Source organism: Juglans microcarpa x Juglans regia, chromosome 4D (assembly GCF_004785595.1).
Source record: "Juglans microcarpa x Juglans regia isolate MS1-56 chromosome 4D, Jm3101_v1.0, whole genome shotgun sequence".
NCBI classification, from domain to species: Eukaryota; Viridiplantae; Streptophyta; class Magnoliopsida; order Fagales; family Juglandaceae; genus Juglans; species Juglans microcarpa x Juglans regia.
This window is the reverse complement of record NC_054600.1, coordinates 5841448-5859102: the sequence shown is the minus strand read 5'-3', so window position 1 is coordinate 5859102 and position 17655 is coordinate 5841448. Positions and strand designations below refer to the sequence as shown.

The following is a 17655-nucleotide window of genomic DNA, read 5'->3' as shown; positions in this document are numbered from 1 at the left end:
AGGAATTGTCCTTGTCTATCGATAGATACAGACTTGGGAGCTTAATGCTATTCCTTTCTCATCATTGTCGGCCAAACAGTGGAAGTAGAGAATAACGATAGACAAAGGCAGCAAGAGAAAAGCAAAGCTGATCTCCCCCTCACCAGTACTCATAAAACAGAATGACAATGAGAGGATGCTCAGTACATAGCAATTAGCACGGATGGCGGGGCTCACTCTCCAAGACCCTGAAAAAGCTCCACAACATTTTTAATTTTTGCTATATAAAAGAATATTATACAAGAAAAATGATATATATAATTTCCAAATGCATTGGTCTCGTGCAAGTACTTTATAAAAAAATAGACCTCACTGTGAAAAAGTATAAAAAAACTTAATTTTTCTTGGTGGAACTCAAAATTTTGTACAAGACATGTACATTTAGAACTTATTCGTTATAAAAAATGAAGCTTTAGATGCCACATAGCTCTCACCTCTTTCTCATTCATTCAAATGTTGACAGTCTTCCATTCAATACAGTTTCAAACCACCACTTTTTCAGACACCACCAAAGCATGCACATGATCATAATACCACCTAATAATTATGGAGAGCCCCAGATAGAGAAAAGGAAGACAGATCAGTTGCTCTAACACTGCAGGCCTAGCTAGGAAAAGAGGCTGAGCAGCGAATGCCTTACCCAGCCACTGCTGATCATCCTGTGTTGCTTCATATATTTACGATATTGTTCTTTAGCTGAGCAGGCTGAGACTCTCAGTTAATGGATATCATATTAGAGAGAGACACACAGAAACGGTGAGAGTTCCAGATATCGAATGAACATAAAACAGATCAAACATATATATATATATATATATATATATGTATTTATGTATGCAGTATGTATTAACAGTCCCAAAGTCAAGACTGAACAGATCCCAAAGAGATTGTTTAAGAAGGCATGTGCATAATCAAGTCTTCAATACAATATTGGTGCTAGAAATTGAGCATCAAATCCCTGAAAAACTGAGGTTAATAAAAGTACTGAACTATTTTCAAATCAAACATAAAATTTCAACTACAGACATTTTAATTTGTATAAGCTTAGAGAGAGTCCGACAACCATGCATTGCTTTTCAATGCATCCAAAACTAGTTTTTATTTGCTGCCATAATCGGCTTGATCCAGCATTTACATGCAAAAGAGGTGGAAAGCACTACAATCGACAGCATCAATATTAGCTAACAAAGAACTGAGACTGTTGATCAACATCCTAACGTAAAATAATAAAATATAAACTTGAATTACAGGGAAAAAAAATCTCTTTTTAGCCAAAGTTTACGCGTTGGTCTGCACTCACAAAAGAACATGAACAACCTTATACCTAAATGATATTTCCCAATTTTCAACAAGCTTTAAGGTCTACCTCCTGATGCTCTTCATCTAGGGCAAAGCACTATATTGTTGCAAGTCATGACTCCACGCTTGAGTTCCATTCCAGCTACTCGTGTTACCGTTGCCACCATCGTTGACGGCACTGTTGGTCGGAGTAGTGGTCACTGGGCCATAAGAGTTCCCAAAAAACCACTCTGTCGCTATCTGATCCCCACTTGTACCTTGTTTTCTTGAATTTCCAACACCGCAAGCCTCTGTTTTGGAAATCTCCAGATTCTGAAATACAATGGGTTGCGGTTTCTGCGTATGGGTTTCAAGAGGAATGGAGGGAACGCTGTTATCTTTCTGAATTTCCCCACCAAATAGCGTGGCCAGCCTCTGCTGCTGGAGCTTCCAGTGCAAGTCTTGGTTGATGGTACTCAGAGATTCGATAGAAGATGCAAGACCGCTGTGAATGTTAATGGAGGTCGTGTTCTGAACTGCAGCAGTACTAAAACCACCAACACCAGCACTTGTCGATGAAAGAGGATAATTAAAAGTCATCAGAGAATTAGAGCTTCCAGATGGATCAAGGGTAAAACAAGGACCAGTGACACCTCCAGAAGCAGCTGCGAAAGTACTCGAAACGTCTCCTAATGAGGAAAACTGGTTGTAAATACCTGTTGTTGGAGGGTGAAGTCTGGGGTATGATAACCCACCAAGCTGAAAATCCATCGCCGGGGATAGACCATGGAAGAATTTCAATCCACCGATCTCTGAAGATGAGATCACTGTGTCTTTGGAGTCCCCGGAGAGCCTCGAAGATGACTTTACCTTCTTGTTTTTCCGGCAACCCCCGCCGATGGGAACGTTGCGCAAAGCCCCACCATTTGTCCAGTACCTTCTACAAGTCTTGCAGAAATGCCTTGGCTGCGTGAGGCTGTAATTGTTGTAGTAGCAGAATTTGGTGTTAGGCGAGTCGCATCGTGGGCACTTTAGGCCTTGCTCCGCTGGCCTTGTGGACGCAGTTTTGCGGCTACCTGAGCCTTGGCTGTCATCTTTCTGAATCACCGGCTTTGCCGGGATGTTATCCGGTGACATCAGAGAGAGCGATGTGGGGTAAAATTAGATGTTGGTGTTGCGGCCGGGTTGTTCAGTTTCCTTTTGCTGAGGCAATGGTACCATTCAATAGTTTCATGCACGGGAATGAGAAATGGAGGGTGCTTGTGATCTTCATCAAAGAGAGGGGATTGGGACTTCAGAAAATAATATATATATAACAGGAGGGTTAGAGACTTCAGTTCAGAACGTTGCGCAAAGCCCTTAGCTAGTACATGAGAGAGAGAGAGAGAGAGAGAGAGAGAGAGAGAGAGGCTAGATGATCTGAAACTGAACTGCCAGAATGATAGATCCACAACTACAAGAAAACGATTAATGGGCAGAAATAGTACTTTTTTTTTTTTTTTGAATAAAGGGTAGAAATAGTACTAGTTCTTCGTGGATGATGATAATGGGATCTATGACGTTGGTCATTGATGAATCATAATGAAATAACATCTACTGTAGTTCTGGAAGCAGAAAACTGGACTAGAATATATAGGCTAGGAATTGTGGATTACATTTTTATTCCCTCTTCAATTTATACAAAAGTATATACAGATTCTTAAATTATGCAGTACTGTACGTTTAAGTGCTTTAGAAAAAAGAAAAGAAAAGAAGAGTGTGTATATATAAACCATGTAGTGGGGAAGTTTGGGTAGTGGGTTGAGATGTTCAGATGAGATGAAAGTTAAATAAAATATTGTTAGAATATTATTTTTATTTTTGGATTTAAAAAAGTTGAATTAATGTTTATTATATTTTGTATGAAAATTTAAGAAAATTGTAATTATTAGATGGGATGAGATGGGTGGAGAGGCTTTTTGTATCCAAACCTCCCCTAAAAATAATTGCTAAAATTTTAATAACTATATGGTATACTATAAAGAAAAAACTCAAAGATCTAGAATTTTCAAACTAAATGTTTCTTTTACTAAATAATTATAATAACAAAATCCCATATTGGGTAATTGTTTACAATTTATGTTGATTTGAATACTTTTGGATAAAATTGAAACATCTCATATAGATTTCCCCTTTTGAAAAGATTCTCTCAATTTCTAGCTCAAACTTGAGGGTCTCAAGTAGGAGAGAGATACACACATAAATATCCCCAATTCTAATGTTCATTATTCCAACGGTAAAGTGAATAAGAAGAGGGCAAGTGGGCACAGCCCCACCAGTAGCCCTATAATACCCTAATGGAAGGCTCAAACCACATGATTTATACTTCAAAATGATTAGTCAATAATACAATTGGAACTACATTAGAACATTATAAAGAACATAAATTTCTCATTTCCAAATAATGTGAGATCTCATACACCACTTACGTACCTTTATCACTTTTCAAAAAAAGGGGGAAAGAAGCGCCCTTGCTTACTTTGTATGTCTTCGGCTGATCAAATATATTCCCTTCCCACTACATCTTCACATAATCTAAACATTATCACCATGCATGGTCTTGAGTTTTAATGCTGTTAGACTTAAGTTTATCTTATATCCAGTCCCCGCATCAGCTAGCTAGCTAGCTAGCTTATCCTGCAATATTGTCTTTGATCAATATTCACTACAACAATTTCAAACTTTTGGGATGGTTTTTCTTTAGAACGAAATTAAAATCGTCCTAAAATGTAAGATGTAAGGACGAAATTTTGATTTCATCCCAAAAAAATTCTAAAACATGCTTCCTGTTCAAACACTATACTTGGAGATGATAAATTTCGTGCCTAGTGAAATAATCATTCGTGGTTGCGAGAAAAATTGGCGGGTCGTTCTCGGGAAAGTAATTTGTCGTTCGAACGTCCATTATAACCGTTCGAATATGTAAATCACTAGTTTTGAACGGTCAGTTAACGTTCGAACGGTGACTCTAATTCAATAAAAAAAATTAATCAATTAAAGAATTAATAATAGTAATCAACAATTAATTTATAAAAGAAAGAAATAATGCATAATTAATTAAACTTTGAAAATATTAAATATTGTCCATACCAAAAATAAATAAAAAAAATACAAAATAAAAGATATAAAATACTATGTCCCCAACTCTTTGAGGATATCCTCAATTGAATCTACTTTTGCCTCTATCTGTGTCAATTGAGTAGATATCGTCTCCTGAGTCTGAGACACGCGATCAATGGCACCCATGAACTCTTTACGTAAGCCTCTGAAGGCAATCTGGATCTCCGTACGCACTATCAATAATCTGATCAGCAGTAAGAGTGCGTGATGCCTTGGGTTGCGTGGATGTCTGACTGACCGATACTCTATGATCAGTCGGGTGTGCATCTCTGGTCTGAGTATCGACCGGCTATATAGTAGGAGCACGAAGATGAAGTCTCGAGTGCCCCGTGCTCCATGACAGGGTGGAGGCGTTGATCGGTCCAATCGGCTCCCGAATACGCTCAGCAACATTAGGCAAGACCCCAACCGACAACAAGAATTGTGTGATCAGGAGGCCGAACAGCAAAAAACCTGTCATAACGTATGAAACCTCTGATCGCATCCTAGTGAATATATAACCCACTAGGTTGATAGGGATCATACGAGCAACATGTCTCATAAATCTCGCCCTATCCATGTCAGCCTCCGTCTTATGCTGCTAAGGGTTAATGTTGTAGGTGATAATTAAGTTCAGAATCTTGAAAAAATCTGATAAATGAACCTGTTTGATGCTCTTCATCCTATCATAAGGAGGATCATATGGACCAACAGCCAACTGCCTCACCTATGCATCCGAAAGGCCATAAAGTCCATCAGGATCAATTCCCTCATCCTCAACTGTCTCCTCACCAGCTGTAGACTCATTGGGCACCACTTTTGTATATGCAGTCTCCAAACGTGTGATACTAATAAAATCAGCAAGTATGTCTGCTGAGAATGGGAATGAAATACCTGGCATGCCACGAACTGGAACGCCTCATCCCTGTGGTTCCGAATTGGTGACCAACCATGCTCCACGAATACAGATGTCAAGGAGCGGCCCTAGAAGAGAAGATCTTGAAAATCGTCGATCTTCACTTGACGCTCCAGTAAAACTTTGTGACCTAACAATGTATAGACCGTACTACTAGAAGAACCTAGTTCCCTTGGTTTGACACGCTTTGACCTTCTCATAGCAGACATTTCATGTAACGCCCCGGTCCCGCAGGGGTCGGAGAGTTACTTCCCGTCACTAACACTCCCATTTCAACAATATAATTATAGATTTCAAATTCCCAACATCATAAAGAAATTTTAATTCAAACTAGTTTCCTCAATATAACCAATTTTTCAAAATGCCAAGTCACCATAACACAATAAAATTTCTTAATAAAAATCGCAAATACTCATCGAGAACTTTCTATACTTAATCCACTACTCTTAAATCATCTCACCCAGAACTTCAAAATCTTGATCCTCAGTTGAAATATCCAAAATCATCTGAAAAAAAAATTGTGGAGATAAGGGGTGAGTTATCAACAACTCAGTAAGCAGAGAAGATATACTAGTATGTAAACATGAGTCTTTTCAGAAAGTTCAGTATGCAGAAACAAAATATTTTATTTTCATATGTAGATCTCAGAAATGTGTTTTTAGAAAATTAGAGCGACTTTTCAATTTTTCATACTAAAAAATCAAATGTTCATATATAAAGACTGTAACACTCGGGCCTAGCCAAACCCGCTTTACAAAATTTTTGAGTTTATAGGTAAGAGAAGCCCATTTCGGGTTAACAAGTATTTTTTTTTTTTATGGACATTGAACCCGGATTTTATTTTATTTATTTATTTATTTTTTATGGCTAACTATGATTTTTCAATAGGCTTGATAATTAGGTTTTGATTCTTTTAATAGACCAAGTAGATATTCACTTGAAAAATTTATGGGACAAGTGTAATTTTTTTTTTAGGTTGAGTTGAGATCCAAAACTTAGAGAAAAAGGCCATGCATTAACCCCATTCAAGATCCATGTTGTGGGCCAATTATTTTCAGGTTAAAGAGCCTTAGCCGTGAAAAATAATTTCAGACTCCACGTTGTGCCCGTTCGCGTTCGTTTAGTCACTGCACGCACGTTTGCACTCCCATGCACGTAGGCCTCTATTCTCCTCAACTTTAGGGTTTTTGTTTTTGTTTTGTTTCAATCACCTATTTTTTTTTTCACACGTTAACTTCCCTGCAGGACTCTTTTCCCATCCGCATGCACATTACTCTCTCATCTCTAGGGTTTTCTTTTGGTCATCCATTCATCTTTATATTTACACCTTCATCATCCGCAACGAAAACCTAGAATAGCCATTTCTTCTTTTTCTCCCTCTCCTCTCTGTTTCCCATTGCCGCCACACCACCTTAGGGTATCCACTGCCCAGCCAAGCGAAATCGTAGCCAACCAACCCGTACGTTTTAACCGTCACAAGCCGTCTTTACACCACCCTCGGAGTAGATCAACCATGAGCTAGACTCCCTCCACCACAAACCACCAACACCGAAAGATAGCCCACTGCAAAAAAAAACTCCTCCATGCCTTGGTCACGTAAACACACCCCAAGCTGGTAGCACACGTACCCGTCACCAACGACGGTTATGCAACACTTAAAGAGTACTGGAGCCACCACCAAAGTGCCAAGAACAACCACCTGCTTAGTGAACCGAAACTCCTCTGTTTTGGGTCCAAAAAACTGAGCAATTGGTTGCTCCTCCAAGCATGGCAATTTTTGCGCTAAAAACCCTTTCAGACGTCTCCTTCGCGGCGCAAAGGGAACCCATAGTCCAGCATCTCAGCCACATCTAGCCGTGCCACTGTTGATAGTCACCCAGGCCGTCGCCGCAAGTAACTCTCTCGGTAAGGAGCTCTCCGTCTCCTTCTCGGTGCTCTCATATATCTCTCTCTCTCACTCGTCACTTTTTCTCTTAATACGACGCCGTCGGGACAACATCCGTCTTCGCTGCACTGCATGCAGCTCCTCCCTTCTCGGTGAGTATCCCATGCCCCTGTCTCGCCAGCGGTTACACTACATAACACATGAAAATATTTTTTCTTCTTCTTATAGCTATGTGTTACAAACTTACAGAGGCTACATAAATTTTAGTTTTACATTTTATTTTGATACAAAATTACAATATTGCCCTTATTATTGGATGGGTTCAGTTTAGAATTATGTTTATATTAAATCTGTTTTTACGTGGTCTTTGTGGGAAGTATAAGAAATTGTACAGAAAATAAATAGGATTTTTTTAAATTGTACTATTGGTAGCAAGTTATTTTTATAGTAAGTGTGTAATTTTATTTTGAACATTTTAAATATGATTAAAGCTATTTCTTTTTTTTTATTTAACGAATTTTTTTACTAGTACTTATCTTAAGTGTAGATTGATATCAAGGAAATTTAGAGAATGAAGATATTTTAGAATTAAGGGATATTTTAAGGTTATGGAAATTTTTAGGTATTAAAGAATTAAAATAGATATTTTAGAAGCTTAGGCTCAAATGGTTTAAATTTGTGATTGATTGGAAATTTACAGAATTACATGATTATTTTATAGGTGACGATTTATAGTTGACTCGACATTTTTTGAGAAAAATTCTGAAAAGCTAAGAGTCCAGGTAAGCAGGGTTCCTATGCAAGACTTTGTATAAAAATAAAATGAGCTGAGGTTGATTTCTGAAAAATATTCATGTTTTATTATGAAAAGAAATTTAAACTACCTCAGTTATTTGTTCTGCATCACCCATGAGATTCTATGTAAGAATAAAGTATTTTCTAGCATGACTAGTGTAGACATGAACTATTTTGGCATTTTGTTTGCTGAACTGTGCAAAAGAGAGCGAATATTAAATTTTGTGCATAAATTATGTTCTTGTGATCTGATTCTGTTATGTTTTAAAGATATTTCGTACTCTAATATGATATGATGTGATTTCTAAAAACCTCTGGCATAACATTTTGTTTCTGTTTCTGTTTCGTTTTGACCTTACCGCGAGTGTAAAATTGTGGCCTCTGTTCAGGTTGATACCAACTTCTCTGTTTCTGGTGCACTCACTTTGGAAGGAAAGTGGTTTTTTGCGTAATCTTTCCTATGTGCACACTCGGGGCTCCGAGAATGAATAAGGGGAAGATTCACATTCTGTTTTTGCTTGGTTAGCTACCAGAGTTTGCACAACCCTACCACAGGAGTTAAATATGGTATCTATTATGATATGATAAAATAAGATGTGATGTTTCAGTTTATGCTATGCCAAAGAGATTTTGATTATGAATATTTTTGAACTTTCGCTCTGATATTTTGATAACATGTTTTGACGTTGCATTTTGAAAACAAGTATTTTGACTCGACATTCTGAAAGAAAATATTTTGTTCTGTATTCTGAACTCTGTAAATACTCATGTTTACACACTAGTATATATCCTCTGCTTACTGAATTATTGGTAACTCACCCCTTATCTGCATATATATTTTTTTTATAGTTCAGCTGTAGAACAAGTGTATGAAATTTTAGCAAGGTATGATGTTCGTAGTGGAATAAGTGTCTGAGGGTACAAGTACTTATTTGAGAGTCATAGTTAGTAAATTGATTTATTTCGGTTATTTTGATTTGATGAATTAAGGATATTTTCGAGTCTTTGGAGAGTTTTAATTTATGTCATTGAGAATTTCTTTGTTGTCCCTATGAATGAACATAGATTTTTGGGTTGAGTAAATGAATTAATATTTTATAGAATTTTTTAGATTTTATAGTTGTGTTATTAAAATTGATATTAAGTATTAAAAACTAACTCTCTGGACTTCCGGGAATGGGACGTTACATAGATACTTTTCATATTCAAAAATGCTTTGGCATAACATAACTGAACATTTTCATCTTATCGCATCATATCGTATTATATCATGTCATATCATATATCATGTTTAACCCCTGTGGTAGGATTGTACTATCCCCGGTGGCTAAACCAAGCATATCATATTGTGAAACTTATTCTTTTTCAATCTCGAGCCCCGAGTGTGCACACATGAATGAACACATAGAAAACCACTTTGTTTTCAAAGTGGGTGCACTCATATCATATTATATCATGTTGGTACCAATCATATCACGTGAACCAGTATCATCATATCAGAATCATACTCGGAATCAAAGGTTTTTTTTTTTCTCATATCCATATCATATCAAAACACGTGCTAAACATATTCATATTATTTCCATTTGATAAAAAAAAAAGATCCAAATCATTTCATGTCACATGTATAAAAATCTCAATGATATCATATTCGTTTTTTTGCATATTCCAGAAACATATTAAATATTGCTCATGTCTACAGTATTCAGGTCAAAAATATTTCTTTTCTCTTTCATACAAATCTCATGAGTGAATGCAAAACATATACTGATGTTATTTTTCACATTTTTTTTTTCTAAAACAACATGCACATTTTTATAAACCAATCTCAGTTCATTTATTTTTATGCAAATCAAGCATATGAACTCCGCTTACCTGACTCTTGCGAAGAGTTACTAGAACCTTGAACTTAAGCTTTATCAATATCACGACCTAAACAGAAAATTATTCACTAATATGTTAATACTCCATTTAAATGCGAATTCAATAAAACTAGCTAAATTTTGTGATTCTATTCAGTCCACACACGACATAATTTTGCTTCGGTTTCAATATATGGTATAAGCATACTCACACACGACCTCTAAAACATCAACCCAACACGTCATGTCCAACCAATCAACTCACTTTCATAACTCGTTACGACAATGACAGTCCACAATTGTCGCAACCCAACACAACCCTCCATAACACAAGCCAACAATCAACATTAACTCAAATTGTAACACCTAACCATTACAAAATAGCCACACCATATAGTCTAAATAATCATATTTATTCACCCAAACGACTATTTATCAATTCCAATAGTAACTTAAAATCTACCATAAACAACGACAAACCCAAAACACTAATATTTAAATCCGAAACAACCAACAAATCACACAAACAACTCCATCATCCAATCCAACTGACCCTCTTACTCCTCGGACTCAGTCTGGCACAAACAACCAGTTCATAGTAAATATGATTTAGCGTAAAAATACATTTAAATCTCAAAATTTCTTTGGGAAAATACTTACAGTGCTATAATATAATTTTTGAATGATCACGGAGGTGCTAGAAGTGGCGACACAACAATGTAATAGTGAAAAATGGACAAAAACCGTGGGTCTCAAAAACTCAACTTTTGAATAGGGACAAATGAAGACTTGAGATTACAAGGAAAGGGCTTAGGGATGTTGGTGAAGCTAATGGTAGTGGTGGTTGGCCGTGGGCGGCAGCGTGGGCTGCAGCGTGGGCGGCGGTTGAAGTCCAAAAAGCTCAAATTGAAAATGGAGATGGATGGGCTTCATCGGTGACGGATCGGGGCTGAGGATGGATGGGTTGGGTAGGTGGGGTGTCGCCGGTGATGTGGTGAAGAGGTGGTGGTGCAACGGCGGCGCGTGAGCTCAATGGGTGCCGTGGCTTAGAGCTGCGGCTGGGGGTTGACAGCGATGTGAGAGGGGCTGAAAAATGAGGGGCAAGGTCGCCGGTCGATGGGGAGAAGAATGGGAGGGGCGGTGACGGCAATGGGTGGCGCATGGCGGAGTTATGGAGGACAATGCAAATGGACGGAGCGGGAAGAGAGAGAGAAAAGGGAAAAAGAAATGAAGGAAAAAGAAAAAGAAGAGAAGAAGAAAAAGAGAGAGGAAAAAGAAAAAAATGAAAAAATGAGGAAAAGAAATGAGATCTAGTCTTTCAACTCGGAGTCTCGAAACTGATCTAATGAAAATGATTTCAAAACGACAATTTAAATAAACTAATTTAAAATAAAGAGAAATTTAAATAATGAACAATAATTAATAACAAGGAAATACATTAAATTAACAGTTAAAAATCTTAAAATAATACCACGTAAATCATCTAAAATTTAAATCAAGAAAGCCGATAACCTTAAGAAATGCAATAATTCCTTAGTCAAAATACATGTAAATACGGGGTATCACATTTCAACATGAAATTTAAATAATAAAATTAAAAAGATTAGTTACAAAATATAAGATACAAAACAATCATAAAATTATATAATTAATAAAACAATATAAATCCATTTTCTGTGTTCAACCGGTCGAACGCTGCAAATAACGTTTGAAATGTTTTGATTTGGGTTATAGACGTTCGAACGCTTACAAAGAGTTTGAACGGTGTTGTATATAAACAATTGAATGGTAATGTGTATAGACAGTCGAACGGTTGAGACATCATTCCCAAGAAAGTCTTTTCGTTTCTAATTATTCGAACAATATACAACCCTTTGAACGATAATGTGTATAGGCAGTCGAACAGTTGAGACACCGTTCCCAAGAAAGTATTTTCGACTCTAATCATTTGAACGGTATGCAATCATTCACGAACGGTATACAATCGTTTGCGAACAGTGTTATATATAGGCAGTCGAACGGTTGAGACACTATTCCCAATAAAGTATTTTCGATTCTTACTGTTCGAACGATAACTGGATCGAGCTCAACAATGGCTGAGTCGACTCAATGGACATTGAAACAAAAGGAATCCACCGATTCGTTTCATTTCTTCAACAAAATAACACACATGCAAGGCTGAAATGTCCATAGAACCATTTCAGCCTTGTGTTTTGCAGTCCTAGAGTACTAAATCTAAACTTAGAATAAGTTTTATATAAACTCTAAATAATAATGAAAAATAACAACAAAAATACAAAATAAAAGATGTACCTCTTTGATAGTAATAATTTTGGTCGACGGTGACGATGCTACGATGCTGATACGGCGGTGAAATGGCGTCGATACAACTGCAACTTCTTAAGAAAAGAAATTAAAAGTGTAAGAAATCATTTGAGGATTCTTGCTTTATTAAAAAAAAAAAAGAGTAAGTAATCACTAATACAGATTTTTTTATAACAAGAATAGTATTAGTCAACACTAAATATATAAGTATTCTACTTTTTCTTCTAAATTATCATTTCTTACAAATTATGCAATCAAAACAGTAGAAAAACTATTAGTTTAAATAATGATTATGAATCGTTATAACTATTAACAAAAGAATCAATTAAACATCACAAAGAATAGAAATATTCTTTCATACATATTGAACTAGTACAAGTAGCTATAAAACTACTCACTAGAAGTGGATTAAACACCTCAGTATTACTCTGTTTAAGAGACGGAAGACACTATAATTTTCATGATTCATTACTTGGAATGGTAGAATCAAACATGTTCGAATGACCAGTTTATTTTAATTGTTATCCCAATTATTCTCTTTCATTATTCGATTCTAATATTTTACATGTTTTATCATTAAATTTTAAAACAAACAGTTACCAGATGATGAAAGGATCACATCCTTTAACAGTAGTTTATAGGATACATTATAAATTAATGAAAACAACATTAGAACCACAAGCTCTTATTACCAGTCCAAAATGACATACATTATTATTACAATCTAGTACACAAAACTCTAGTATACAAATTCTTAAACAAATCAATTGGAATCAAATTACTCTTCCTAATGAATGACAATTAGAGAATATTACTCCATTACCTAAGAAAGAAAATAATTCTAAAGATGATCTTGAATATATAGATCAAAAAGCAGACGGAACAATCCAAATAGCTTTTCAACCAGTGTTATATTATTATTATATAACATATATGACTATAGTTATTATAACTTATAATAGTTATATAGTTAGTATAATATAATACTTATATTATACTTCTAATAGTAACTATATACTGTACTTTATGTTACCTTATAGTATAACTATACTGTAAGTATAGTTATCATAACTTATAATAGTAACTAGTAACTTTACTTAGTGTTATATTATTATATGACTTAATGAGTATATGTACAATTTATACTTTAAGTACGTTCGAACGTGATATAACACCGTTCAACCGTATGTAATATAGTTTGAACAGTAATATGCATAAAGAAGAGAGTTTGAACGCTTACGCCAAATTTTTGGTTGCTGAGAAATTTTGGCGCTCATTGAGTTTTAACGTTCAAACAACACAATTAACCGTTCGAACACTTCAGTCAAAATTTTTCTAGAAGGGAAATTTTGGCGCCCATTGAATTTTCACGTTTGAACTTCAAAATTAGTTGTTCGAACGGTAGCTGACGACCTAGTGACAACTTATTCCGCTGTAATAAGTTGTATTTTAATTAGAACGGCATCGTTCCAAGGTGTGGGGAACTTATTACAACTTCAAAAGTCGCCATAATAAGTTTTAAAACCTACTTTCCCTACAAAACCCCTCAGCCCACGAACTTCTCTCATTTTCTCATTTATTCTTCTTTAACTAGCGCCAAAAACACTCCTCTTCTCCATAATCCTCCACTTTTCTCTCTATAATCCTTCATTCTATCCACAAAATCTATAAACATTAGCACGTTATTGATTCAAGGTAAGTTTGTTTTTTTAAATTTCTATATAAATTAACTTATTTTCTTCATTATAGTGATAATATTGTTTAAACACCATTTTGTAGGTGTTTCTTGAGTTGTTTCAATTTGAATAGCTCAAGGTATGTACATATTATGAATTTATCTTCATTGTGAACCGTATATTTGTGTGTTTATCTTCATTGTGTATTTATCTCCATAATAGTTTTCATCATCGAATCTATATATTTGTGTATATATCTTCAAAATATTTATCTTCATCGAATTGGTGAGAGAGCATCTGTTTGTCATAGGTATTGACTAAGGTTATACTGATTGTGTCTTGCACGGAAAACCGTATCCAACGTCATTCAAACTTTGAGCTGAAGAAGAAGGCATCGATGAAGATGTATATTCCAAGGTTGATGGTGACGATCCTGAAGAGGATATGGAGCAAATGCTGTGTGATATTGGTGCGAGAATGTTTATGGATGAAGGTGATACGGACCCATCAAATTCAAATGATCTGGGCCAACACTTTTACTAGCTTGTGGAATGATTGACAACGTGAGTTATATCCAGGGTGTAGAAGGCACAGTAAGTTGTCATTTACAGTTAGACTGCTTCATATAAAATTCATGTGCCGAATATCTATTAAGGCTATCAATATATTTCTCAAGCTGTTTAAAGAGGCACTTCCATCATACAATATTTTATCCTGCAACTTCTATGAAGCAAAACAATTGAAAAGAGGACTTAGTTTTATTTACAATGTAATACATGCATGTAAGAATAATTGTATTATTTTGGAGAGATAAATGAGAAGCAGAATGTGCCGCGGAAGGTAGTACGTCACTTTCCATTGATACCTAAATTACAACGGTTATTTACGTCACGTTCAATGGCTGTGAACATGACATGACACTCATCATCTAGAGTCAGGAATGATAATGTTTTGTCACATCCTGTGGATTCTAAAGTTTGGAAGGAATTTGACTTGGAACACCCATGGTTTGCTGAAGAATCTTGTAATGTTCGACTTGGATTAGCAACATATGGATTTAATCCGTTTGTAAACATGAGTACTAGTCATAGTACTTGGCAAGTTGTACTTATGCCATACAATCTACCAGGTGGAAATGTATGAAAGATCCATATTTCATGATGCTCATTCTCGGTCTGAGATCACCGAGAAACAATATAGACATACACTTACAGGCACTGATTGTAGAATTAAAAGATTTGTGGGAGAATGAGGTCTTAACATTTGATTCATCAACGGCAAGTCGTTCACTATGCATGCTGCGGTATTATGGGCAATAAATGATTTTTCTGCTTATGGAAACTTGTCAAGTTGGAGTACTAAGGGGAAAATGGCATGTCGACTTGTAACAAACGTACTCAATTTGAATGGCTTATGTATGGGAGGAAACTACACATTATAGGTTATCGTCGATTTTTACCTGGTAACCATAGATGACGTGGAAATGGTAGGATGTTTGATGGCACTGTTGAATGGGGGGCACCCTCCACCATTCTTGTCTAGTGAAGATGTTATTGCACAATTTGTGGATGTCAGAAGTAATAATTTTGGTAAAAAACAACGGAAGAGAAAATGAAGTACAAATGAGTTGAATTGGACAAAAAAAAGTATATTTTTCGAACCCCTTTACCGGTCGATGTTAAAATTGTAGCGTAGTCTCGATGTTATGTATATTGAGAAAAATATATGCAAGTCCGTATTCGGAACATTGATCTCAATTGAAGACAAAATGAAAGATAATATAAACTCACGAAAAGATCTAAAGCGGTTGAGAATCAGACCTGAAATGCATTTGCAACAAAATGGTTCGTCTGTCTACATGCCAATTGGATGGTATACATTGTCAAAGAACGAAAGAGCTACATTTTGTGAGTGGTTGCATAAGATTAAATTACTGGACGGGTATGCCTCGAATCTAATAAGGTGTGTGCAAACAAATGACTAGATTAAAAAGTCATGATTGTCATGTATTTTGAAGCTGAAATAGTTGTGGATTTGAGTCAGTATGAGATGATCCCATTACATAGGAAAAAACTTGAGGCTGAAATAGTTGATGTGACAATTGATCAAAGTGTTGAGTCATCTGAAGTATCTACAGATGATGAGAGCGAATCTACATATGAAACTGATACATATGATTGACTGGTTTTGTGTTCACATTACACAGTATCTCGCAATTCTGCCACCAAAGAGGAAGGAATCTCATCTCCACATGGTCCTAATTCTCTATCTGGCTCACTATTAGAGACTAACTCTAGGGAACAAGGTAAATAGCTAATACTCATTTTTTCAATTAAGATAATTGATAATTGATACAAAGTAAATAACTAAATATTATTTTATATAGATAACAATACAATCTCATCACGGATGAGGCACTACTAGAGGCATGAAGCTGGAAAAATATCATAAAGTGAGTAAGATTAAGGTTAACATTCCTGACGAATATACTAGAGGAGAGAAACAACAGACAACTTGGCTTGCATCGCATGTGGGTGCTCTTACACAAACTTATGCACCTTTGACTACGATTTCGTGGCATAAAATTTCGCAAGATGTGAAAGAGCTTATAAAGAAGCGTTGTTTGATACGTAATATTTAAATAATAAATTTATATATATATTATTTAATATTTTAAATGATAATATCTTTGTATATATATTTTTTTAAGGATGACTTCGAAGAAGAAATAAACTTTAATATATGATTCAAACAATTTTTGATCTTTTTCATCTGATTTTATTTTGTAGCCTAAGTCTCAAACAATTTTTAGAGATTGTCTATTATTTGTGCATGACACAATTTGGATAATTAGTGTGACATATCATTTTATCTATTTATTGATTTTGATTGAATTTATGTTCAAATGTAAACCACACACAATCGAAACAAATAGAAATTAGTTGATACGTGCTATAGTAAATGTTCGAACGTATCAATGGTCAAACATAGAATATCACGTTCGAACATGTAGTTAGCGTCGTATAATGTGCAAACATATCCTTGCACATTCAAACGTGTATCTCTGCACCTTCATATTATGAGAAACTAACATTCGAACTAAAAATATTGTATCATTCTAATGTTACATTGCTAGCGTTCGAATGACATATATATGTGAACGTGTTGTATTAACCCTTCGTACAACTATAATCAAACGTTAGAAAATAATGTTGGAATGTGAGTCGGCTGGATTCATGTTCGAACGTGGGACATACATTCGCATGTACTTTTTGTGATGGAAATGAACCGTCACAAATTGGTAATCACGTTTGTGTGAAAATTTGAACGGCAAACTTTCGCCATCACAAAAAATATTTTTTTGTGATGGACGAACAGTAAACCGACACAATAGCTTATTCAGGTTTTGATAATCTTATGTGACCATCACAGAAAACATTTTGTGATGGTCTGTTTGTTTTTTTTTTTCGGGACGGTTTCATCCGTCACAAAACTACAATTTGTTAAACATAATTGATGATTGTATGTGGGAGTTCTCATCGTTCATGTCTTCACACAATGATGTTAAACATAAAACAAGATTCCAAATCTAGAGGAGAATCTTTAAGTACAAGAGTATATAAAACAAAATGAATATTTTAAGCTCTTTGATTTTAAAATAGCTCAGCAAACTATGATCTACCTAAAGAAAACAAGAAATAGTTGGTGTACGCATCTTACATTAGGAGAATGATACCTTAA

The 17655-nt window shown here is 35.4% G+C and overlaps 1 protein-coding gene across 1 annotated transcript; it reads right to left on the bottom strand.

Annotated features, from left to right (window-relative positions):
* Positions 1–1048: 1048 nt before the first annotated feature.
* LOC121259016 (dof zinc finger protein DOF5.7-like) lies at positions 1049–2797 on the bottom strand. The gene has a single exon (XM_041160485.1). The coding sequence runs from the start codon at positions 2452–2454 to the stop codon at positions 1423–1425; it is 1032 nt and encodes a 343-aa protein (XP_041016419.1). The 5' UTR covers positions 2455–2797; the 3' UTR covers positions 1049–1422.
* Positions 2798–17655: the final 14858 nt, after the last annotated feature.